Source organism: Aythya fuligula, chromosome 11, assembly GCF_009819795.1.
Source record: "Aythya fuligula isolate bAytFul2 chromosome 11, bAytFul2.pri, whole genome shotgun sequence".
NCBI lineage: Eukaryota > Metazoa > Chordata > Aves > Anseriformes > Anatidae > Aythya > Aythya fuligula.
In genome coordinates, this window is record NC_045569.1 from 10432730 (window position 1) to 10457206 (window position 24477).

The window sequence follows — 24477 nt, forward strand, 5'->3', positions numbered from 1 at the left end:
TGACCCGGCCATGAAACCCAGCCCCAGGGGCAAGTGTCTCCCCTGGGGACATTCTGGTGGCCATAGGGAGGTGGCAGCACCACCCCGGTGGCCATGGGCTCAAGTCCATCGAGGGCGTCTTGTGAAAACCTCACAGTCACCCAAGTTGTTTGTTGAGGAAATGTCCCACCAGGTGGGGACCGTCCCCCTGGGAGGGCCCCGTGTCACTGGGATGGGGCGGGCTCGGTGGCAGTGGTGGGGCCGGTCGGGACAGTCTGGGCACATTCCTGGGCGCGGGCACTGCCAGCGAGTCGGGGTCCTGAAGCTTGGGGACTGCAGCAGAACCAGGGGACATCAGAGGAGACCCCAAGGTAAGGGGGGCGCAGGTGAAGCCACGTCCCCAGTGATGGCACGGTGCCCGAGGCCAGGGCTCGGTGCTCAGTGACGTGGCACCACCGAGGACCTGGGGACACCACAGTCCCCAAGCTGGGGCTGGCACGTCACCGTGGCCCCCACCATGTCTGTCCTTGCAGATGAACCTCCTGGCACAGGTAGCTGGGGAGCCACCAAGGAGGCCACCACACCCTCTCCCCATGGTGTCACCCTGGGGTCCTGACAGCCTGCACCATCTGTGCTGAGTTTGGGGGCAAGGGGATGTGGGTGCATGGGGAGGGTGGTGAGGGTGAGCTGGGTGCCACAAGAGATGGGTGCCACCCATCTGGTGACACCAGGGTGGCTCTAGTCCCACTCTCTCCCCCCAGGTGAGCTCCATGCTGCAGACCCTGCAGGACAAGGTCCCCCCGTTCCTCCAGCCCTGGCACTGGCTGAGCTCCTGGGTGCGGCAGGTTTGGGTGGCACCATTCAGGTGGGGGGGTGACATCAAGGGACGTACCTTGGTGACGCTGCCCCAAATTTGTCTGGGTCTGGGGCAGGTTGGGTCCCAGTGCCACCGGGGTGACCGTGAGTATTTGTCCTTCCAGGTGAGCAGCTCCAAGCAGGTAAGTGCCAGCATCCCCTCCATGTCCTACACCACCCATCCCATCACATAACAGGGCAAACCTGGCTTTTACTCGGCACCCACGGGTGCTCTGGACCTAGTCCACTTGTGCTAGCTGCAGATGACTTCCAAAGCCCCTTTCCTGGTCCATGGAGACCCAAAACCACTGTGGGATGGGGACAAGCCAGTGGGTCAGTGCTGCACCCACAGCACCTGGCTGGAGGTGACACATGGTGGTGTCCCCAGGCAGTGGCAGGAGTTGCGAGCACGGCGGCATTCTTCCTCTGTGAGGGGCTGCTCGGTCAACACTTTGATGTTGTACCCAACGGGGTGGCGGAGCCTCAGCCTGGGGACCTCTTCCTCTTCCCACTGGCCTCGGGTGGCCCTGGCTGGTGGGGTGCCCATGCTGGTGTCTATTGTGGCAATGGGGAGATCATCCACCTGGAAGGTGAGTGGCGTGGGGAGCATCCCTGCACAAGAGACATGGGGCATAGCATCTCCTCCTTGGTGACCCCAACCCTCCTCGGGGACCTCAACCCTATTTAGTGACCTCAACCTTCCTTAGGGACCCAACCCTCCTGGTGTCTCCAGTCCTCCTTGGGGACCCTAACCCCACCTGGGCACCCTAATGCTCTTGGTGTCTCCAACCCTCTTTGACAACCCCAACCCTCCCTATTGACAACAGCCCTCCTGGGGACCCAACCCTCCTTGGGCACCTCAACCTTATTTGGAGCCCAAACCCTCCTGGTGACCTCAATCCACTTCACCACTTCAATGACCCCAACCCTCCTTGGGCACCTCAACCCTTTTTGATGACCCCAAGCCTCCTTGGGGACATCAACCCTGTTTGGGGAGCCAACCTCCTTGGGGGACATCACCTCCACTCCACAGGCACCTCAGGAACGTCCCCAACAGGGATCGTGGCCAAGCACAGTAAGAGCCACCTCCTGCGGACACGGGGCCCTGCCAAGGTGCTGCGGATGAAGCAGGGGCTGGATGCGGCCACCCTGCAGCAGCGGGCCCAGGCAGCCATGGACATGGTGCTGGAGTACGATGCTGTCACCTGCAACTGTGTCCACTTCGCTCTTGCCCTGCTGGGGCTGGGCCAGCTCGCTGGGGACATGGTGGGTGCCATTATCCCCAAGCCTAGGGGACCGCAATACCCACCCTGGCTGAGCGTCACTGGAGCTGTCTTCTCTCCTAGATGTCCCCAGAGCTACAGTGAAGAAGCTGGTGATGTGACCTGGGAAGCACACAGGGCTGGAGCATCCTTCCTGGGTCACTGGCAGGATGTGGGATAAAGGCTGGAGGGTGTGGCGTATGGGATGCGGGGTGTGGATGTGGGGTGCAGGATGGGCACAGGGTGTGGATGTGGGTGCTGGCATGTGCCCACAGCTTTTCAATAAAAGGTTGCATGTGAAACCCTGCAGCACTGCAGCATGAGGACACCACAGCAACTTGTCTGTTACGGGGACAAATGCTGGCTTTAAGCCCCTTGGCCACCGCCTGCCCCAGCGGGAGATGCCCAGCACCAGCATTGGGCTTTTCCACTTCTGCTTTCTCTTCTCAGAAGCCCAACGCCACCCCCCCCTTCCTGCCTTCCAAGAAAAAAGTGGCTGCTTCCTGGTGTCCCCTGCGATAAACTCACCTTTGTCCCTCAGGTCGCTGCCTCCTACCTGGAGGAGAGAGGGCAGAGGAGCCCCGTTGGCATGGGTTGTTCCCAATCCCCCCAGCTCCTTGTGCACCCCCCGCCTCCTCACTCAGAGCAGCAGAAGAAGCAGAAAAGTCCTCAGCTCTGTGTGCACTGCTCTGCAGCAACCGAAATACCAGTGTGTTTCTACCACTATTTTCATCAAAAATCCCAAACACAGCATCACACCAGCCTCTACAAAGAAAATTAACTGTCTCCCAGCTGAAACCATGAAAATATCCACTCTTTATTCCGTACCACTTACACCATGCTCAGGTCCCACGCTTTCTAAGACATTCACATTAGCCACCACCCTTTGATTAATACACAAAGATAATTGCCTTAGTCTATGGACCACACCTGCCAAATGTCCATAAAATGTCTGTTGAGTTCTTTTAGTCCATGATTAGCTTCTATCTGTTATGACAGTCACTCGGGGCAGGAGGGGCAGTGTGTTGCATGGAGCTATTGGATGCCAACGCCATCTCAGGTCAGGTCACAGCTGTTCTTGCACTACTTCTTGTGAGGTCCATCCACCTCAGTCCTATAGTGCTGATACAGGAATTCCTATAATATGCAACTCAGATCATGGGTTACAACAATTTAAAGGTATTTCCATTGCAGTCCTCACCCCTTGCTCTTTTGGACCAGGCCGTAGGGTTGCAATTAACTCCAACCCTTGTCCCTGCTCCAGCCTGGGATTCTCCTTTGGCCACAGTCCCTTAGAGGTCTACTTGCTGTGTCATGGATTAATCCATGGCTGCAGATGCTTCAAGGTCTACCTGTCCTTGTGTGGATTTTTTCGCGTGGTCACAGGCACTTCAGGGTATGCGTGCTGCCATGTGGACTCATCCACAGGTGACAGTTGTACTAGGTCTGGCTGGAATGTTAACTTTCCTGGCAGCAGTGCCGTACTCTGCATTTGCAGCTGGAACAGCAGTGTTATCACACCAGTGTTGTGTCTACTGCTGAGCAGCAGTGGCACAGCATTGGGCCTCTCTCTAACCCTCCTAGGGGGTGTGCAAAAAGTGAGGAGAGAAACATCACTAGGGCAGGTGACCTAAACCAATCAAAGGGATATTTCGTATCATGTGATGTCACACTCAGCAATAAAACGTGGAAACAGGAAGAAGAGTCGAAGGGTGGGCTCTCGCGAAAATGTCGGTCCTCCTCTCGAACACCAGCTACGTGCGTTGAGGCCCTGCTTCAAGGACGTGGTCAATCATCGCTCATTTGTGGGAAGTAGAGAGTAATTTCTTTCCTCTGCACTTCCATATAGCCTTCATTTATTTTATTTGTTTGTTTTCCTCCCTTCTTTTTATTTTTCCCTTTCCCCCTCCCTTTTCCCCTTTCCCTTTTTATTTCCCTTTAGTTAAATTGTTTAGTTCATAATAATCTTTATTTAATTATTATTATTATTTCCCTTTAATTAAATTATCCTTATCTCAACCCATGAGTTGTTCTTTGCTTTACTTCTCCCCCTCCTCATCTAAAAGAGGGGGAGTGAGAGAGCAGTTGTGGGGTTTAGCTGCCCAGCACGGTAAAACCACCACAACAGTCCCACTGGCTTGAGCTCAGTTTGAGCCCCAGGATGTCCAGCCAAAACTACAACAGCTGCTCCAGGTCTCTGTGGGCTTTCTTCTGGGGACTTGTTCAGCTCCCACACCCGTGGGAGAGCTCCTGGGCTGCTTCATGCCCATGAAAGAGTTCCCGAGGGAGGAGAAAATGTCCTTGTGGCTTGAGAAGGAGGAATCAGCAGAAAGGAGCAGCCCTGTGCCACCTCAGGGTGGGAGGTGACAACAGCCTTTAACCCACCTGTTTCCATTTTAGGAGCTGCAGGTACCAAAGGGTATCAGGACAGAGGCAGGATCAACCAGGTGTGCTGAAAAACAGCCCTGCAAACAGTGCTTGCAAGGGTAAAGTGCAGGTTGGGGACCATCCCTGAGAACACAGAGAACCACAGCAGGACAGCCTGGTGCAGGGTAGCCCCTCTTCACACTCAACGTGGGCCTGAGGATGTCGTACAGTGCCGTGAGTAGAATGATTTGGGATTTCTTGCCTTTCCTCCTAGTGCTTCTGCAGGGGATGTGCTGTCCTGGGGCAGGGTACACAACAAGACCTGCACTGGCAGTGTTTTGGGGCAATGGGGACCACTTCTGCCCCATGTTGAAGCTGCATCTTCCCTTTCTCTCCTAAGCATTCTTCCAGTAGAGCGAGTGAGGCAACCGGGTTCCTGTTCGAGGTGCTTATGCCTTGGTTCACAAATTTTGAAGAGCTGCCGGTGGAGAGCAAACTGCAGCCCGGGGATGTCCTGCTCTTCCCCTTACGGAACAAACCTGTATTTCTCTCAGAATTCTTCAAGCATGCTGCCGTCTACTGTGGGGATGAGGAGATCATCCACTTCCAGAGTGAGCCCATGCTCCCCATCTTCTATTCAGGTCACGGCAGTGACCAGTGAAGGCACATGGTAACGGCCAGCTCTTTCCTTTCCAGAAACAGATGATCATGAAAATGGAGGAGAAATCAGCAAGGAAGGCTTCCATGCTATGTTAAAGAGGAGGGGGAAATGCCAGATTTACAGGAAAAAGGCTGGGGTTGACCTTGATGCTTTCCAGAAAAAAGTCCGGGAGGTGATGAACAGCACAGCCCAGTACAGTCTCACAGGAAACAACTGCATCCACTTCGCACTCTACCTGCTGGACTTGTCCGATTTCTACTTAGAGGCGGTGAGTATGGAGACAGGGCAGCGCATGTGCAGTGGGCCAAACGAGTCCCCAGACAAACAGACATCTTTTTCCTGCAGGTTAAAATCAAGAAGAATGACAGCCATGGCAGTGAAGTGAGTATTTGCATGAGTGTCACTGCTCCCTCCAGGGCTGGGTCTCCAAGGAGGGCTGGAGTCCATAAGGAGGGATGCAGTTCGTAAGGAGGGCTGGGGTCCCCAAGGAGATTTGGGGACCAGAGCCCAAGAGGCTCCTGGTCCATAGGAACGTCACAGAATCATAGAATATCCCAGGTTGGAAGTGACCCGCAAGGACCACTGAGTCTAACTCCTGGCTCCACATAGGACAATCTAAAAGTGAAACTGCATTTCTAAATGCTTCCTGATCTCTGGCAGGTTCTGTGCAGTGACGTTGAGAGATCCTGTTCCATGTGACCACCCTCTCTGTGAAGAACCTTTTCCTGACACCCAGCCTGACCCTCCCCTGTGCCAGCTCCATGCCGTTCCCTCGGGTCCTGTCACTGTCCCCAGAGAGCAGAGCTTAGCACGTGCCCCTCTGCTCCCTTTGTGAGGGAGCTGCAGGCTGCCATGAGGCTTCCCCTCAGCCTGCTCTGCTCTTGGCCCTCAGCCATTCCTCAAGCAGCTTGCCCCCAGAGCCTCACCATCTTTGCTGCTCTCCTTTGGACGCTTTCTAATGTTTTTTTGTCCTCCTTATATTGCCTGGGTCCCCAGGAGGGTGGGCCCCCAAGGAGTTACTGGGGTCTCCAAGGAGGGTGGTGGTCACCAGGCCGCTCGTTTTCCAGGGGAGCAAGCAGAAGGTGTGAGGGGGCGGCCAGCGGCCCGTTCCCCTCCATGTCCAGGGCAGCCATGTCCCTTCGTCCCCACGCTTTGCCTTTCCACGCATCTGCTTCCTGCAAATCATGACTTTTCGGGGGTGCTCCTTTCTATTTTTTTTTGCGCTGGATCATTTCAAAGACACCACTCAGCACCCTCTGCGCGGGAAAGAAACATTAATCAGCTGCTTTATTAATTATTTCCACCTAGTGTGCTCATATTTGCTGCTTCATATCCTGAGTGATTGGGTGAAGTAACTGCCCAGATGAAAGTCGCTATTTCTGTCTTAATGAAAATATGAAATAAAAAATGTTAAAATGTGGAAAAAGAATAGAATTTCTGAATTATCTTCAAATAATGATGATATCCTGAATGCTCTGAAAATACTGATTATTTGTTAATAGCAATGAGGCTTATCTCTGAATAGTGTTACTTATCTGTAAATAATAAAAATAACAATGGTAGTAATAATATTAGTAGTAATAAATTATGATAATAGTAGACAATGATGATAATAATAGTAAATAATAATAGTAAGTGATAGTAATAATAGTAAGTGATAATAATAATAGTGATAGTGATGATGATGATGAAAATCACAGCGATAATAATAATAATATTCTGAATAATAATAAAAACGTCCTGATAATAATATCCCAAATAATGATATCCCAAATAATGATATCTCAGATAGTAACAAGTGTCCCAAATAACAAGATCCCAAGCGATGGCCACTTTTAAACTGCAGGACTGGGGACCACCTCATTTTGGGGGAGCAAATCCATCTTTTTATTATATTTGGGGAGGGGGGGGAGCCACGTGGGAGCATCCCCCAGAACCACACGGCCCCCGCTACGCCAAGCATCCCCCAGGGTGCCGCGGGTGCCGTGGGTAGGGTGGGTGCTGTGGGTAGGGTGGGTGCCGTGGGTACCCGCTCTCCCCGGTGCCTTTAAGCGGTGGCGGTGGCCGTCCCCGCACGACGCTGACATCAGTGCCGGCGTCCCCGGCCTGCGCATCCCAGCCTGCGCCAGCACCGCCATGGCGGCCAGCCCGGCCTACGGCGAGGAGAAGGGGGGCTCCTCCAGCCTGGGGGAGCCCGAGTACGGCCACGACCCTGCCAGCGGCGGCATCTTCGCCTCCGACTACAAGAGGTGGGGATGGGGGGGGGCGGGTGGACGCAGGGACACCCTGGGGACAATGGCAGCGGGCTGGTGGTGCCCCCCGCCTTGGGATGGAGACGCGGCTTTGGATAAGGATGGGGACGCATCGCTTTTTGCAAAGGCCACCAGGATGCGGCGGCGGTTTGAGGGGAAAAAGATGGGTTTTGGAGCAGGGATGGGGGAGAGGGAGGGGGGAGAGATCTGAGATCTGCTGCGGCACTGGGGGCTGCAGGTCCCCGTGCCCCCCACCCATGAGGGGGCATGGGGTGCGCAGGGGTGGTGGATGTCACCTGCGGCCGGCAGCTGCTGGGGGGGCACAGGGATGCAGAGCAGCAGGGGTGGGGGGGGACAGGGAGGAGGCAGTGTAAAAGGGGAAAGTGGGGCTCCTTGTGTCCCCCTCCCCAGCCCCTGCAGCATCCCCCACTCTGTCCCTGTCCCCCTGCTCCCCCCGCCCCCCCAGCAGTGACCTGCAGCCTGGCAGTGTCCCTTACCCCAAACCCCTGCAGCATCCCCCACGCTGTCACCACCCCTCCTCCTCACCCGCTGGCAATGTCCCCCACTTTGTCACTTTCCCCCCGCTCCAGCAGTGTCCCCCACTCCGTCACTGTCCCCCACTCTGAGCCCCTGGCAATGTCCCCTAGCCCAGCACTGACCATGCTGGATCTGTCACTGTCCCTGTGAGCCCCCCAGGTGCCCCCCCATCACCCATTTGGGACACCCACATCTGTCCCATCCCCTTGGGGATGTCCCCACCTGCAGCTGAGCCACTAGAAGTCCCCAGGGAAGCATGTCCCTGCCATGTCCCACTAGCTGTGGGGCAGGAGGCACTTGGGACCGCGAGACCCCATGGTGGCCTTCTTGAGTTGACTCTGCAACCCAACCCAGCCGAGCATCAGGTTTCAGGAGGAGGAGCGGGGCCACAGCCCTGCCACTGTCCCTGCTGTCCCCAGTGCCACCCCTGGCCGCAGCGATGCTCTCACTGCCACCCGTGCAGAAGCTGCTGCGGCCAAAAACAGTGGCAGGCGGTGACGCGGCCGAGGAGGTGACCAGCCCAGTGCTGGCCACGGAGGCCGGGCCACCCACCTGCTACAGCGCCCTGCGCGCCGACGAGCTGCGGCCACTGGCTGTCCCCAAGGACGAGGTGGCCACCAGCACCGAGCAGCCACCGCGGTAAGACTCCCCCAGGGAGCCCCCCAGGGATGGTGGCAGCAGTGGCTGGGGCTGAGCATGGTTCCAGGGGGCTTTGGGGTGCAGCATGCCCCATAAGGGTGTCATGAAATGCTGGGGCTGGTTTGGTGCAAATCTGTGCTCTTTGGGGAAAATTGCTGTCCCTTGATGATGATGGGGCTGTTGTGGGTGGATGCAGACTTGCAGCCCCCCCTCCGGTTTGGTAGGGACAGATGTGCCTTATAAAAGGGACATAGATGGCAAACAGCCTTATAAGAGGTGACAAAGGTGACGAAAGTGCTGGATTTGACCATTCCAGGGCACTCCTTCTTAGGGTGCACTAGCACATCTGCACCATCATGCCCAGGAGGGGACAAGGAATGTCCAGCTGGTGGCCAGGATGGGGACAGAGCTGGTGGCCAGTGCCATGCCAGTCCCTTCGGTTCCTTTTTCATACGGCTGTAACCCAACTCCTGCCCCATCAATATTGCACAGTACTGGAGGGTCAGGTTGCTGGCACGGTGCGGGCATCTCTCCCACTGGATAGGGCCAAAAAAAAAAGGAATAAAAATGGCTAAAAACAGCCTATGGGACTTTCCATCCTGGTATGGTGCAGGCATGATGACCTCAAGGAGATGCTGGACAGCAACAAGGACTCTCTCAAGCTGGAGGCCATGAAGAGGATCGTGGCGGTGAGCTGCTGCATGCCGTGCCGTGCTGTGCTGTGCCATGCTGTGCCAGCCACCCCATGTCACACTGCTCCTTCATTCCCTAGATGATCGCCCGGGGGAAAAATGCTTCTGACCTCTTCCCAGCCGTGGTGAAGAATGTCGCCTGCAAGAACATTGAGGTGAGGTTGCACCCATGGGGGACCCTGGGACTCGGGATGCTCCCTGTTTAGGAGGGTTTTGGGGGTGTTTGGGGGTCCCTGCCACCTTGGCCAACTCCACCCCGCAGGTGAAGAAGTTGGTGTACGTGTACCTGGTGCGCTATGCGGAGGAGCAGCAGGATCTGGCCCTGCTCTCCATCTCCACCTTCCAGCGAGGACTCAAGGTGGGCATCCTAGATGCTTTGGGGGGAAAAAGAGGAGGCTGCGAGGCTGTCCCAGCTCGCTGCAGCAATGCCTATGCCCCTGCAGGACCCCAACCAGCTGATCCGCGCCAGCGCGCTGCGTGTCCTCTCCAGCATCCGCGTACCCATCATCGTACCCATCATGATGCTGGCCATCAAGGAGGCCGCATCAGACATGTCCCCATACGTGCGTAAGACGGCAGCCCATGCCATCCCCAAGCTCTACAGGTAACGGGGGGATGCCAGATGGCTGCTGAGAGCAGGGAGAACTCATTGAAGGCTTTGTGCGTCTTTCTGTTGCTAAATTTTGGGAATGCAGAACCTGGTGGGGGAGGTCCCAGCTACTTGGTGCCAGCAGGGGTGGAGGAGTTGGGGGGCTGGATGTATTCCCACCCGCACCAATCCCACTCTTCCCTCACAGCCTCGACTCGGACCAGAAGGACCAGCTCATCGAAGTCATTGAGAAGCTGCTGGCGGACAAGACCACGGTGAGCAGGGTGCCATGTCTTCCCTCCCCCAAAATGTGGGGGTGCCAATGTCCCCACCAAGCCATCCCTCATGGGGATGTCACCATCCCCACCAAACCAGCATCCCTCTGGAGATGCCACCACCCCAGTGAGCCACCCCGAGCTTTCCCTCTGCAGCTGGTGGCCGGCAGCGTGGTGATGGCATTTGAGGAGGTCTGCCCCGAGCGCATCGACCTCATCCACAAGAACTACCGCAAGCTCTGCAACCTGCTCATCGACGTGGAGGAGTGGGGCCAAGTGGTGATCATCAACATGCTGACCCGCTACGCCCGCACACAGTTCCTCAGCCCCAACCAGAACGTGAGTTTGGGAGCTTCAGGGTGTCCTGGACACCTTGGGGTGCCCCCGGCCACCTTGGTACCAGGGATGCTCCAAGATCGCGGTGCATCCTGTTGCTCTGCCACTGTGGTTGGGGTGGGGTGGTGGGATGAAGGTGAGTGCTGCTGGCAGGAGTCCCTGCTGGAGGAGAGCGCCGAGAAGGCTTTCTATGGCTCTGAGGAAGAGGACACCAAGGATGCCAAGGCGGAGGCAGCCTCGTTGGCCAAGCGCAAGCCCTATGTCATGGACCCTGACCACCGCCTGCTCCTGCGCAACACCAAGCCCCTGCTGCAGAGCCGCAACGCTGCGGTGAGCCCCCGCCCTGTCCCCAAGGCCACCAGTAGTGTCCAGCCTGGGCTCATGATGTCCCCACCAGCCAAGAAGCCACCAGGGTGTTGGGAAAGTTTTGAGGGAACCTGCGGTGGTAGAATTACCAAGGGCTGGGTTTCCTCTGGGTGTTGCTGGGTGGGACACTGGGGGGCACAGCTGTCCCCTGGGATGTCCCCATGACCACTGTGTGACAGGCAGGTGTCTCCCCGCAGGTGGTGATGGCTGTGGCACAGCTCTACTTCCACCTGGCACCCAAGGCAGAGGTTGGTGTCATTGCCAAGGCGCTGGTGCGGCTCCTGCGGAGTCACAGGTCTGTGGCACCTGGGTTTTGGTGGTCTCCCACCCCACAGAGCATGGCCAGTGGGACCCAGGGGGAGCCCCAAGACCCTGGGGAAAACTCCTAAAACTTCCCAACCCAGACAAAGGGTGGGAGCATCATGATGGCATCACCGTGGTGGTGGGTCCTGCTCCATCTTCATGGGGACATGCTGGGAGGGAGGTCTGGCCGGCCCCACTGATGGCAGCCCCCTCTCTGTCCCCACAGCGAGGTCCAGTACGTTGTGCTGCAGAATGTGGCCACCATGTCCATCAAAAGGCGGGTGAGTTTTGGCCCTGGTACAGGAGGAGTCAGCCCTGTTAACTCTGGAGTGGAATGAGGGCTGGCTGGCAGCTGATCACCAGGGCCACCTGCCCATGGGTGGCCTTGGCATGGTGGGAACATCAGTGTCACTGATACCGCTGGCTCTCCGCACAGGGGATGTTTGAGCCCTATCTGAAGAGTTTCTACATCCGTTCCACGGACCCCACACAGATCAAGATCCTCAAGGTGAGCTGGAAACACCTGGCAGGACACATCACTGGTGGCTGTGGGGCTCCGTGGAGCTCTTCCCCATGGAGCAGCCATCTTCCATGTTCTGGGGACAGGAGGACACTGTGAATCTGGTGTCCCTGGGACATGTCTCAAGCTGACAGTCTTTCTCTCCTTCCTGCAGCTGGAGGTCCTCACCAACCTGGCCAACGAGACCAACATCTCCACCATCCTGCGTGAGTTTCAGGTATGCTGAGACCCCAGGCAGACCGAGGGTGCAACTCTGGGTGCAAAACCTTCTTGGGGGAGATGGGGGGGCAATGAAGGAGAATCCCACTAGGAGGAAAGAGGACTGATGTGCTAACCCCATGGATGGCTCCAAAAAGCCCTGATGTGTGGCCACCACATGCGGGGGACACCCGGTGCTGGCACAGGGGTGACGTGCTGTGCCCGCACAGACCTACATCCGCAGCATGGACAAGGACTTCGTGGCAGCCACCATCCAAGCCATCGGGCGCTGTGCCACCAACATCGGGAAGGTGCGGGACACCTGCCTCAACGGCCTGGTCCAGCTCCTCTCCAACCGGGACGGTGAGCACTCATGGCGGGGGTGAGACAAGGGCTCCATATCCCTCGGGGAGGACCCTGCTGAGGCCGGGTCTCTGCTCACAGAGCTGGTGGTGGCCGAATCCGTGGTGGTCATCAAGAAGCTGCTGCAGATGCAGCCAGCTCAGCACAGCGAGATCATCAAGCACATGGCCAAGCTCACCGATAACATCCAGGTGGGTTGGGGCATTGCGTGGCACCCAGGACCAGAGGGGGTGACAGCAAAGCCACATTCCTGAGGGTGTTTTGCAGGTGCCGATGGCACGGGCCAGCATCCTGTGGCTGATTGGCGAGTACTGCGAGCACGTGCCCAAGATTGCACCCGATGTGCTGCGCAAGATGGCCAAGTCCTTCACCAACGAGGAGGACATCGTCAAGCTGCAGGTCATCAACCTGGCGGCCAAGCTCTACCTGACCAACTCCAAGCAGGTACCTGGGGGCATGTTCCTGGGGACACGATCCCGTGGCCTGCCTCAGTTTCCCCAGTGGGAGGAAGAGGCCAGCCCTGAGCGTGCCCCTTGGTGCAGAGCAAGCTGCTGACCCAGTACGTGCTCAACTTGGCCAAGTACGACCAGAATTACGACATCCGCGACCGGGCTCGCTTCATCCGCCAGCTCATTGTGCCCACCGAGAAGAGCGGGGCCCTCAACAAATATGCCAAGAAGCTCTTCCTGGCCCAAAAACCCGCTCCCATCCTGGAGTCCTCCTTCAAAGGTACCCACCCTGCTTGCAGGGCATGGGGACACGGGGCGAGATGTCACCCTGGTGCTGCACAGCTGGCCCTGAGCTGCCACCACCTCTCGTCCTGCCATAGACCGGGACCATTTCCAGCTGGGCTCCCTGTCCCACCTGCTCAACGCCAAGGCTGTTGGGTACCAGGAGCTGCCGGACTGGCCAGATGAAGCCCCCGACCCCTCCGTGAGGAACGTGGAGGTGGGTGGGCAACCTGGGCTGCATGAGGGACTATGATGGGGAGGTCACTGCGGTCCTGGGAGAGCCCCAGAAGGGGCCCAGGTGCTGCTCAGCTGCCCCACGTCCCCCCTCTGGTGACCATACAACTGCCTGGGGGCAGGAGCAGGGTAAAGGCAGTGGTTTGGGATCTCCCCCATGGGTGACAACCCTGACAAGCCCTGTGCCTGCAGGTTCCCGAGTGGACCAAGTGCACCAGCCGGGAGAAGAGGAAGGAGAAGGTGGAGAAACCTTTCTACTCTGACTCAGAGGGCGAGTCAGGGCCCACCGAGTCTGCAGACAGTGGTGAGGACCTGGTGGTGCCACCACGGTGGGGGACCAGGCAGGGGACACCATGATGAGGACATCCCATTGCAGTGGGGATGGGGGACGTGGAGGGATCTGGCAGGGGGAAGCAGGGATGTGAGGGGAGATGTGGGGACGCTGTAAGGCACCATGGGCAGCTGTGGGGACATGGGACACAGCAGAGGGATGTGGTGGGACACATTGAGGAATGGTGGAGGCACGGGGGGGGGACAGCAGCACGGTTGAGTTGTGCTCCTTGCAGAGCCCGAGTCCGTCAGTGAGGAGAGCGGCAGCAGCAGCAGCTCCGGCAGCTCCAGCTCCAGCAGCGAGGAGGAGGATGAGGAGGATGAGGAGGAAGGCAGCGGGGAGTCAGAGGACAAAGAGGAGGAGGAGGAGAAGAGGAAGAAGAGGAAGGAGAAGGGAGGCCCCCAGAAGGCCTCCTCCGCAGGGAGTGCGGGCAGGTACCCCAAGGAGGCTGCGTCCCCCCCGGCTGAGCTGGTGTCCTGGCCTCCCCTAAAGCCTCCTCTCCCTGCAGCCCCAGCGAGGAGGAGGAGGAGACTGAGGGGAAGAAGGCCAAGAAGGCAGCAGGACCTCAGGGGAGGAAGGGCCGTGCAGAGACCTCGTCAGAGGAGGCCAGCGCCTCCGAGAGCAGCTCTTCAGGGTCAGACTCTGGCACTGAGGCACCGGCCGTGGTGGAGGCCAAGCGGAGGAAGGCAGTGAGGACTGGGATGGGAGGGAGGCCAGGGGGACCCCAAACCCCCTGCTCACCCCTCCCCATCTCTCTGCCCCTTTGCAGCCCCCCAGCAGCAGGGCCGGCCCCAAGGAGATCTCCCTGCTCGACCTGGATGACTGTGAGTGGCCGCAGGGGACATGGGATGGTCACAGTGGTGGCTTTGGGGAAACTGAGGCACGGACACCTGGGGTGGGGAGCTGCAAGGTTGTGTGGAGTCTTTGGGTGAGCAGGAACAGGGGTGGGGACTTGGGGGTTGGATGGCCCCTGTCCCATGAGGATGGCTGTGGAGCAGATGGCTGAGCCACCAGGGCTGTCCCCATGGGATTATCCCCACGTGCCTGTCCCTGTGGGTGGCATCTGAGGGGCTTCCTCCCTGCAACTGTGCCACTAGGGCTGTCCCCACATGGCTGTCCCCATGTGGTGTCCCCATGGGGTTACACCACAGAGGCTGTCCCCATGTGGTGTCCCCATGGGGCTGTCCCAAAGGAGCTATAGCACTGAGGCTGTCCCCATGTGGTGTCCCCATGGGGTTACACCACTGAGGCTGTCCCCATGTGGTGTCCCCATGTGGTGTCCCCAAGGGGCTATGGCACTGAGGCTGACCCCATGCGGTGTCCCCATGGGGCTGTGGCTCATCGGAGCTCTGTTAACCCTTTCCTCTCCCCGCAGTCACTCCCCCACCTCCTCAGCCCGTCCCCTCCACCAGCATCGTCTCCACCAGCCTGGTGACCGACCTGGAGGGCCTCACGCTCACCGACACCTCCCTGGCCCCCGCCGTAAGTGTCCCTCACATCCCCTTCTGGGGCCCCAACACCCAACGGGGTGTGCTCGGTGTCCCACATCGTCCCTCGGTCCCCGGCAGCTGATGAGCCCGGCGTTCGGTGCGGTGAGGACCTACGAGCTGCTGCACCGCATGGCGGGCGAGGGGCTCTCGGTTGAGTACTGCTTCAGCCGCCGGCCCTTCCCGGGGGACCCCCACATGGTGGCCGTCCAGATCCACATCTCCAACAACACCGACGCCGAGGTGAAGAGCCTGCGGGTCAGCGAGCCCAAGCCGCTCTCGGGCATGCGGATCCAGGAGTTCCCCGAGATCGGTACGGCCCGGCACGGCACGGCCTGACACTGGTGTTCGGGAGGGATGGGGGGGACGGCCTGAGGAGGGGAGGTGGGACATGGTGACAGCCGGGTGCTTTCAGAGTGCCTGGCGCCCGGGGACACGACCAGCGTGGTGATGGGCATCGACTTCTGCGACTCCACGCAGGCGGCCAACTTCCAGCTGTGGTGAGTGCCCAGCGCCAGGAGGGAGGGGACAGGGTGGGGGTCCCAGGGATGGGCACCGATGTCCCTCCATGGGACACGGAACAGCAGGGGACAAAGGGCAGCAGGATGAGGCGCTGGGGGACAGAAGGGTAGGGCATGGGGTCCTCCAGGGCACTGGGGAGAGCTGGGTGGGCACTGGGGGACAAGGGACAGAAGCACAGGGCATGGGGTACCCCAGGGGACAAGGGACAACAGGACAGGGTATGGGGAGCTCCAGGGGACAGGTACAGGGTTTCTCAAGGGGATGGGGACACCAGGATGCACCCCAGGGTCCTTCCAGGGGAGGGGGGACACTGGGATGGACATGGGGTGCTCCAGGGGACAGTGAGACAGGCACCAGGGGACAAGGAGGTGGCAGCAGTCCCAGGTCCAGCCCGATGGGTTCCCTATTCCTGAGCCATTTTTTGCCTCAGTTTCCCTCCAGCTGTCCCTCTGCCTGAGGCAGGGGGAGGTGGGGGTGTCCTCAAGCGCATCCCCTCTGACCTGCCTGTGTCCCCAGCACCCACACGCGTCACTTCTACGTCTCCATCCAGCCGCCGGTGGGGGAGCTGATGGCCCCCGTCTTCATGAGCGAGAACGAGTTCAGGAAGGAGCAGGGTGAGTGAGGGCAGGGGTCGGGGCGGGGGGGCACCCACTGTCCCCACAGTGGCACTCACTGCATGCTTTGTCCCCCTGCCACCCATGCCGTGGCGCAGAGCACCTCACGCGGCAGGGCAAGGGTAAGTGGCAGCTCGGCTGGCCCTAGAGTAGCTCCCCTCGTTCCCTTCTGGGCACCGGGGTGCCCCAATGGGGCATGGGGGCGGTGGGACACGTCCCGTCCTGCCCCACAGTGCCGCAGGGCTGCACGGGGTCCCCAAACCCCTGCCCAGCACAGGACCCTCATGTCACTCTGTGGCAAGTGACGGGGACACCCTGGCCTTCTGTCGCCACGCTCCCAGAGCAGACGGGGTCTGTGGTGAGCTGAAGATGGCTGGGGTGTGCTCAGGGCACTGTGGTACCTGGCACCATCACCCCACAACGCTGCTGCCTGGAGGAGCCCGTCCCTAGGGACGTGGCTGCAGGCTGATGTCACCAGGCACGGTGACAGGGACAAGCCCAGAAAGGGTCGTGGAGGAAAGGTTTTTTCCCAAATTCATCTCTGCCAAGCTGGAGAGGAGCAAGCAGGACAGCATGTGGATGTGAGGCCACACACAAACCATAGAAACAAGGTGGCCTGGGACAGAGCTCAGCCTGGGGCAGGACAGGAGGGGACAGGAGCCAGGGCTCAATTTGGGGACAGCAAAATGGGATCTGGTGGGGATACGACTGGTGTCAGCGGTGGGCGCGGGGTTGGGTGCGTGGCCGGAGACAGGCAGGGGCTCTGCTGCCCGCTGCAGGGAAGCTCACGGGCATGAGCGAGATCACGGAGAAGCTGACATTGCCTGAGAAATGCCGGAGCGACCACGCCATCGTCCAGCAAGTGACCTCGGCTGCCAACGTGGGACGTGTGCCCTGCGGAGCTGACAATGAATACAGGTAACCAGGCACCCCGGGGCACCTCAGCTCCCTGGGGACTGTGCCACGCCATAAGGGCAAGGAGCCTGCAGGAACCTGCCCCCGGACCCACTGTGACAGTGGCTGCGGGTGGCAGACACCTCCCCAGTCCCTACAGGAGCATCCCAGGGGCTGGGGACAGGGGACAAGGGGGGGTGACAGAGGAGCTTAGCTCGCCCTGACGCCCTGTTTGCTGGCGGGCAGGTTTGCGGCCAAGACGGTGACCAGCGGCAGCCTGGTGCTCGTCACCCTGGAGCGGCGCGAGGGAGCCGCGGCCCAGCTGACCGTCAACAGCGAGAAGATGGTGATCGGCACCATGCTGGTGAAGGACATCGTCCAGGCCCTGGCGCAGTGACAGGGCCCTGCCACCCCCCCACCCCACCCCCCCTGCCCCACACCACTCCCCCAAACCCTCCCTGCCCCTATTCCGGGGTTATTCCTCACCCCAGCACTGGCGGTGGGACAGGAGGCGGTGACACCCGGGCTGGTTTTGCCTCTGTGAAGAAGGAGCAGGGTAGGATGGACGCTGTGCTGCTCGGTGAGGACACGCTGGCTCTATTCCCTCACCTCATGCCACAGCCACCCGCTGTAACCTTATTTATTATGGCCAATAAAGCTCTCCTCAAACCCGCACCCTTCTCTACGCTGCGTGTATAGGAAAAAAACGTCTCTTTATAGGAAAAAAATATCTGTTTGTAGGAAAAAAATGTCTCTTTAAAGGAAAAAAATGACTCTTTAAAGGAAAAAAAAATGCCTCTTTAAAGGAAAAAAAAGTCTTTCCCCTCACAGCAACTGGGTGAGGTGTCCGAGCCCCCCCCCCGCCCTGAGGAGCCGCCCAACGGCCGCCGGGCGTCGTGAGGGGGCGCGAGGCGGGCGCGCGGGGCCGCGCCACCAACGCGCATGCGCCGCGCCCGCGTTTAAAACCCCGCCGGGGGCCCACAGCCCAGCGCTGCCGCCGCTGCCGCCAGCACCCGCCCCCCCCCCCCTCCTCGTCCCCGCCCTGTGCAGCGCCCATGGCGTTCCCGCCGGTGAGCGAGCAAGCGCGCGCCGTGCTCAGGCGGCTGCGCGCGGGCGGCGGGCGGGAAGCAGCAGCAAGGAGGGAGGGGGGGGGAAGGGGCGGCGCGCGGGGTCCTCCCTCCTCCTCCTTCCCCTCCTCGCCGCCCCCTCACGTGGCCCCGCACGTTGGCGGCGCGCGGCGGGTGAGCGCTGGGCGGGAAGGGGCGCTGAGGAGATCGGGCGGGAAGCGCGGCGCTGAGGGGGCTGCGGGGGGGGGGGGGGGGAAGCGCTGAGGCGAAAACTCCCCCCCCCCCCCCCCCCACCTCCCTCGCCCCTCAGGGTCGCCCCCCTGAAGAGGTGTTGGCTGTCGTGGTCTCGCTTCGTGGCTCGAAGCCGCTTTTTGGAGGCGGAGGGAGGGCGGAGTGGTTGGGATTTAGGAGTGGTTTGCGCCCTCTCCGAGCTCCTGCACCTGTGTGGAGTGTTCCCCAGGCTTTACGTCGTATTTTTTATCACCCAGCTAGGTTTAGTGCTTGTTGGGGCTGCTTGGGGGGAAGGGTAGCGGTGTGGTGGCAGCTGTGGGGGGAATGCTCTGGGGGAGGTCAGGGCTCCTGTCTTACAGTACCTAGCCTTATTCTCTGTTGATACCATTCTGAAGCCTCTGTTTGGGGTGCTAATCGATTCTAAATAATCGCTTCAAAGTATTCAGTTGAGGAAAATAAAAAACAAACACCAAAAAGGAGGCGGTTAGCAGTGAAACTTCCTTCAAAACAAGGATTTTGGCAAAACTGGTGTAATTCCGAAGTCAGCACTCCCACATAAAAGTAAATCCAAAGAAAACTTTCCCAAATGGGGCTGTTTTCCAGGCAGATGTGTTCGAGGCCCTCTCCATGTGAGCCACGGAGCAGTTGCTGAGGTGCAGCCCCACTGGTGGGGAGCGCCCTGGACAGTCTGTGCCAGCCCTGGGCAGGGTGAGCTGGGCAGGTTGAATTGCTGCTTCGTTAAGCAGTGTTAATTGGTAGGAGCAGTGGCCTCAGAGTAGTGCTTTCTGTTGGTGCACCTGACTTTGGTTTGGGAAGCAAAACATCTCAGTAAGAGACTACTGGAGCTGCTTTTGATTGAAGTGTAGATCTGTCTTGATTTAGTGATGTAGAAACTGATGTTATTTTAGCAACATCTTACATTTTCAGGATTCAGGACCCTCTCGGCTGAGAACCCCTTCAGGCATCAGCGTGATGCTGCCTCAGTGGGATTTCTGTGGAAAGCATAACGAGTCAAGGCTGAATCGCAGCTCAGGTGGACGAGCCTTGCCTGTTCCTAAGGAGCTAATGCACATCTCGGTTATGCTGGCAGCTGAGCTGTGTTTAATGGCTTCCCTCAGGATTAGGATATCCTAATCCTGCACACTGCTGGGGGTGCTGCCTGGCCCTGGGATTTCATTATCTGCTGTTTAAATGCTAGGCTTCCACCAGGTGTGTCTATGTCAGGGCTGTGGAGGTGCCTTTGTTTCCACTTAGATATCTTTAGTGGTTTTTGCTTACGTGAGCAGGCGTTGTTCCATGGACTGAGCTGCAGCAGGTCCGTGTCTTGTGGGTGTCCTGTGTGGGATCTCCAAGTGCAGCTGCAGTCATGGTTTTGGGGGGCTGATGAGATGTGAACCCCAGAGACGTGATGGCTGCAAGTACAATGATGTTTTGGCTGCCAGCTTCTGGATGCAGAGTAAGCAGGTGAGGTGGCACATCAGCTGTCTTTCTGCTGCTCTGTGGGGGCAGAAACTTCTTGCCTTGTTTTTGCATCAAGCCAGGTGCTCCCCATCTTGCTCAGGTGGCTTTTGTTTGGAGTGTGGTGCTACAGGTGTCTGGTGCCTGATGGTCCCTCCCTGGGGCTTCAGAGCCCAGCAGTGCACTGGGCACACATCTCTGTGCCTTGCTGAAGGCAGAGGGGGGCAGCCTCAAGCGTGGGCTGTGGCTGTAGTTGCTGTGGTGCAGAGGACATCCAGAGGAGCAAGAGTAACTATTGATGTATTGCTCTGGTCAGCAAAGTCCTTCAAGATGGAGTGTTGAAAGCTAATCCTTGCTGCATTCAAGAATGCTTCTTTGCTTAAAGTGAGAAGGGAGCAGGGCCTGGAGCACGCAGCCTCAAACACGTTTCCCTGTGCTTTGGTGTTAACCCCTGGTGAGACTAAGGGATGTGGATGTTTTCTCCAGCTACGTATTGTAAATTCCTTTTGTTCAGCAGCCTGTGTAGTCCAGTTGTTTGGACCCTGCATGCTTCAGAGACCTGCAGAGCTCTTTTAAAGGAGTATTTTTGGCTTGGGGGGCCAGGGAGGTGGGTGAGCTTCGCTAGGGAAGATGCAGAGACACGAGCCACTGCCTACGCAAAGCGTTGGATGCCAGCTCTGAAGTCGGTGGTGCCTGCAGTATCTCTAGGATATCCTTCAGTCTTCAAAGTTAAAAGCTCTTTAAGTAAAAGGAAATTCCGTAAAAATGCTTGGCCATCCTCTTGCTGTTTTCTGTTCTTGTTTGTGGCAGGACTGGTGCTGCCAGCTGTGGGAAGCATCAAATGCTAAATGAGCAGGAATGGGTCAGGCATTTGGTTTGCCGCTGGAGTTTATTTTTGTCTTGCTAGCACAAACTCTGAGGAAAAAGCTTTGCCTTCTGCTCTAAGAGGTTCTGTAGCAGTAACATGAGGAGAATATGGCACTTCACACTTGTGCCAAAGCAGCCTGATGCGGCACTCTGTTTTATTAAAGATGACTGGCAATACTTTCTTAAATTGAGCTACTGTACTCCTCAGCTGCTTTTTATAAAGATGACCTAAAGCTTGCTCTGCCTGTTTACTCTTGCCTGAAGCTTGCTTTGAGCCCTACCTGTTTATTCTTGGCTTGTAAATGCTCCTGTGCTGTGCTGACAGTTCCAGGGCCTTATCTGAGGGTGGGCTGGGTCTTTTAACAGACAGATAGCCCAGGCAGTGATGCTGAATTAGATGCAATAATCTTAAGCAGGCTGAAATCTTGAATCAATTGCTTGCCTCCGCACAGGAGTTAGCAATTCCCTGGCTTATTGCTGCCTCCTCCAGGACCGGGGCTCGTTTGCTTGCAGCTGACTGAGATATGGAAAACCAAGCATACTTAATGGCAGTAAAACTGCTCACGAGGTGGGGAATGGGGAAATGGGAGTCCCATGCTCAGGCTGGGCCAAGTTCCCATTGCCATGTGAAATTTGGTTTAGGCTTGCCTCTTGCACCCTGTTACAAGCCATGCACTGGAAGGATCAGTATGGGATCATTTGAGGAGGAGAACCAGCTCAGTGCTTCAGGCTTGCTGCTGGGCGAAGCAGGAGCATGGGGAAGGCAGGCCCCAAGTTGTCAGGATCACATCCAAATGGTGGATGGATTAAACGGCTCCTTGACAAATACAAATGGCCCAATTTAAAGCTATAGGCTCTTGTGTGTCTTGGAGTAGCAGAGGCCTCGTTTGCCAGCCTAGCTGTGATTCAGTTCTTTGAATTTGGCTCCAGCTAGATTTGCTTAATGGCAGGGATTCTGGTCCAGAGGCCAAAACCGGAGTGGCTGTGCCTTCCTGCGCTTCTCTTTAATGTGCGTCTTAATTGACGGCAATACTGCTTGCTCAGCGTGTTCAGGAGCAGGCTTCTGCTGCAGTAGCTTTTGGGTGGCGGGGAGACCTGCCTGTGGTCCAAAAAATGCTGGTTGGAGATTGTTAGCAGCTTCTAGAGTGGCAAGGGCTCGAGTGCTGTGCAGCTGCACTGAAGCAAGCCTGGGTGTGGAAGTGGCTCCCAGGCAGAGCTGGGGGAAGCAGCTGCTGCTGCTGGGGCTCTGGACTGGCACCAAGAAGCAGGAGGGTTTTGCTCTTGGCATGCAGAAGAAGCTTTACTGAGAGCTGTGGCTTGTAGTAGGATGGTCAGACCCAAAAAACCTTGAAATGGGTAGGTCAGTGCGGGTGGAGGATTGTGATAAAGCAGAGCTGTTGTTGGGTAACCCCTTTCTGATAAGGAGCTGCTAACTAAAGAGAAGGCTGGGATTCATTTCACCTTGCTGAGTGACACCTCAGGGCTTTGGGGCTGTTTGATTAGCTGGGAAGCCTTGTTTTTTCCATAAGCCTGGAGTGATTGTGTGGCTGCTGACTTGGCTTTCCCAAGATGTTGTCCAGAGTTGCAAAATGAGAGCAGTGAAGTGAGCCGCACTGTGTGTGGGGGGAACCCCTGTGGTGTCAGGTGGTGGCTGCCTGGGCCACGAGTGTCCCCTGGTGTCAGGATGCTGATCGTGGGGATAAGGAGTGTGGTCTGTGCTGTGCAGGAGGAAGGCAGAGAGCTTGTGTTAGCAGCCCAACAGGTTTGGGTGCTGTGGCTCCTGGTCTAAAGTTCACCCAGCCTCGCTGAGCTGGTGCCTGCTTGTGACTGGGGCGGTCCTGGTCAGGTGTGCAGTGCTGACAAACTGCTGACCCTTTTGCTTAACTGTTTCTTTAGTGCAAAGAATTGTGCCTGAACCTTGCGAAGACATGGAGCTAAAGCTAATATGAGTGTTGGAGGCAATCCAGGCTTTCCACAATGTGTTGAAAGTAGGGTGGTGAGTAGTGTGCTTGACACTAATGCTTGTTCTTTCTTAACAGAAAGAAGATACTGGGAGGAGCATAAAAGACTGCTGGGATAGCCCGGATGCCCCTGCTCTTTCCACTTGCAGCAATGCAGATATATTTCGCCGAATAAACGCCATGCTGGACAACTCTTTGGATTTCAGTGGAGTCTGCACCACTCCTGTCACAAAAAGCAAACGTGACATCTTGCCAGGTGACGTATTTGGCTGGGTTGGAGGCAAGCTTGAGGGCCAGGGGTTGGTAGGATGGGGGAGTTGCTCAGTGGGACCTGGCAAACATGGTGTGCTCCTTGGTGGTGTGGTGGCTGGTACCTGCTTGTGGACAAAGAGCTGCTCGAAGTTGGGTCTAATGCTTTTTTGGTGATGGGGGGGCTTTGTGAGCCTGAAATGGATAACCCAGTGTTCCCTGGCAGTGTGGAGGTGCCTGGGAAGGCTGGCTTCATGTTCCCCCAGGTCCTGCGTGGGCAGGATGTGAGCTCTTGTTGCCTGATGTGTGTGTAATGTATCATCTGCCAGCTGCTTTTGGCATAGGTGGTTCCATCAGTAAAGCAGTCTGCCTCTCCTGGAGGCAGGATTAGTCTGTTGGTGGCTCCTATGGCTGATCTGCTGCATGCATTAAATGCGAAAGCCTTTTGAATAACCGTGTTTGGTTTGCTACAGCGTAGTTAATCTCGTGTTGAAGAACACACAGAGCAGTGCATGTAGGAGAAAACTTTCTCTCAAAGAGGAGCTTGAGATTATGCAATTGGTACCGCAAGTTCCCGCTTCGTGCGGGCTGAGAGCAGTGGGAATATTGTGCTGCCTTGCACTTGATTTGCCTCAAAACAGGAGGCTCTGTGCCAAAGCAAAGAGTACTGGGTCCAGACTTATTTTTATGTAACTGAAGGACGTGCTTTTGTCCCTTTACAGTGGGTGAGATCTGCCAGTAAATGTACCTGCCCAGAGCCTGATGATCCTCTTGCCAGTGCACTTTTGTGCCAAGGATTTGGGTTCTTGAAAGAGATTTGCCGTTGCTCCTCCAGCTTCTGAATTTATAGGGTCAATAAACACTTCTCCCATTATTGGGAGCAAACAGACCCTTGGGACTGGTCCCAAAACAAAGTGGGAAGTAAAGGGAAAACCTCACCAGCTGGTGACCTTGCAGGCCACTGCAAGCTTTCTTTGTAGCTGCTGGTGCTGGTGGGTAGCCTCAACCAAACAGTCACAGAAAGCTGCAAACTGGTTTCTGGACACCTTGTGGTCGGGTTGGGCGCTTGTGCAGTGCAATGTTGTGCTGGCCTAGTGAAATGACTGCTACCAGATGACTTCCAGTGCAGCTTAATCTCCTGCGTTTTGAAGGCTTTAGCGCTGTGGACCAGGGGCTGATCTGGCCATGTGATCCTGTGCTGGTGCTGCAGAAATGCTGGAGGAAGTGAATTGTTCGCTTCTGGGTACGGATATATACCCAGCATTGCTTGAAACATGGCAAGTAAAACAGTTTTGGAGGATATGCTCTTAACTTTTGAGCAGTTGCATAGAGAATATTAACTCATTCAGGTCAGTGGCATGCATAAGTGGTGCTTTTTCTGAGATTGCTGTTGTACTGAGCTGGTTAGAAATTTTTGTCCCTTAAAACAGTGCTTGACAGTGTTGCATCTGACCTTGATGTGTTGGAGTAATAGCAGAGGATTAAACCTAAAATAAAGGAAAATACACTCATTGGGTTCATGAGGGTTCTTTCTGGCTGCTTCATTGAAGTCTTAGCTTTAGCCCTTCATATTCCATTTTTAATTGTGAATGGAGCACTTCCTAATTTTGGCAAGTAAGCTGAGACTTGACTTAGTT

At 57.1% G+C, this 24477-nt stretch overlaps 3 protein-coding genes across 4 annotated transcripts in view; all 3 read left to right on the forward strand.

Annotated features, from left to right (window-relative positions):
* The first annotated feature begins 512 nt into the window (after positions 1–512).
* On the forward strand, positions 513–5852 carry LOC116493514. The gene is made up of 8 exons (XM_032194975.1): positions 513–530; positions 960–977; positions 1223–1424; positions 1892–2100; positions 4864–5074; positions 5160–5392; positions 5470–5505; positions 5785–5852. The coding sequence occupies exons 1-8, from the start codon at positions 513–515 to the stop codon at positions 5821–5823; spliced, it is 966 nt and encodes a 321-aa protein (XP_032050866.1). The 3' UTR covers positions 5824–5852.
* Positions 5853–7140: 1288 nt separating this feature from the next.
* On the forward strand, positions 7141–17682 carry AP3B2 (adaptor related protein complex 3 subunit beta 2). The gene is made up of 27 exons (XM_032195119.1): positions 7141–7373; positions 9166–9241; positions 9325–9399; positions 9507–9602; positions 9688–9848; positions 10042–10108; positions 10265–10447; positions 10598–10774; positions 11008–11105; positions 11340–11394; positions 11550–11621; positions 11788–11850; positions 12062–12194; positions 12276–12385; positions 12462–12638; positions 12737–12923; positions 13024–13142; positions 13352–13463; positions 13726–13924; positions 13999–14179; positions 14260–14314; positions 14866–14972; positions 15059–15290; positions 15393–15477; positions 16016–16113; positions 16893–17031; positions 17254–17682. Exons 1-27 carry the CDS (start codon positions 7261–7263, stop codon positions 17402–17404), a joined length of 3321 nt encoding a protein of 1106 aa, XP_032051010.1. The 5' UTR covers positions 7141–7260; the 3' UTR covers positions 17405–17682.
* Positions 17683–18230: 548 nt separating this feature from the next.
* CPEB1 (cytoplasmic polyadenylation element binding protein 1) overlaps positions 18231–24477 on the forward strand; it is a 34996-nt gene continuing 28749 nt past the window's right edge. Inside the window, exons 1-2 of one of the 2 annotated variants that reach the window (XM_032195150.1) lie at positions 18231–18248; positions 22670–22847. In XM_032195150.1, coding sequence (XP_032051041.1) covers positions 22772–22847 — 76 coding nt within the window. In that variant the 5' untranslated portion in view covers positions 18231–18248; positions 22670–22771. The remainder of the gene's footprint in view (positions 18249–22669; positions 22848–24477) is intronic. The other variant, XM_032195151.1, reaches the window with a different exon arrangement.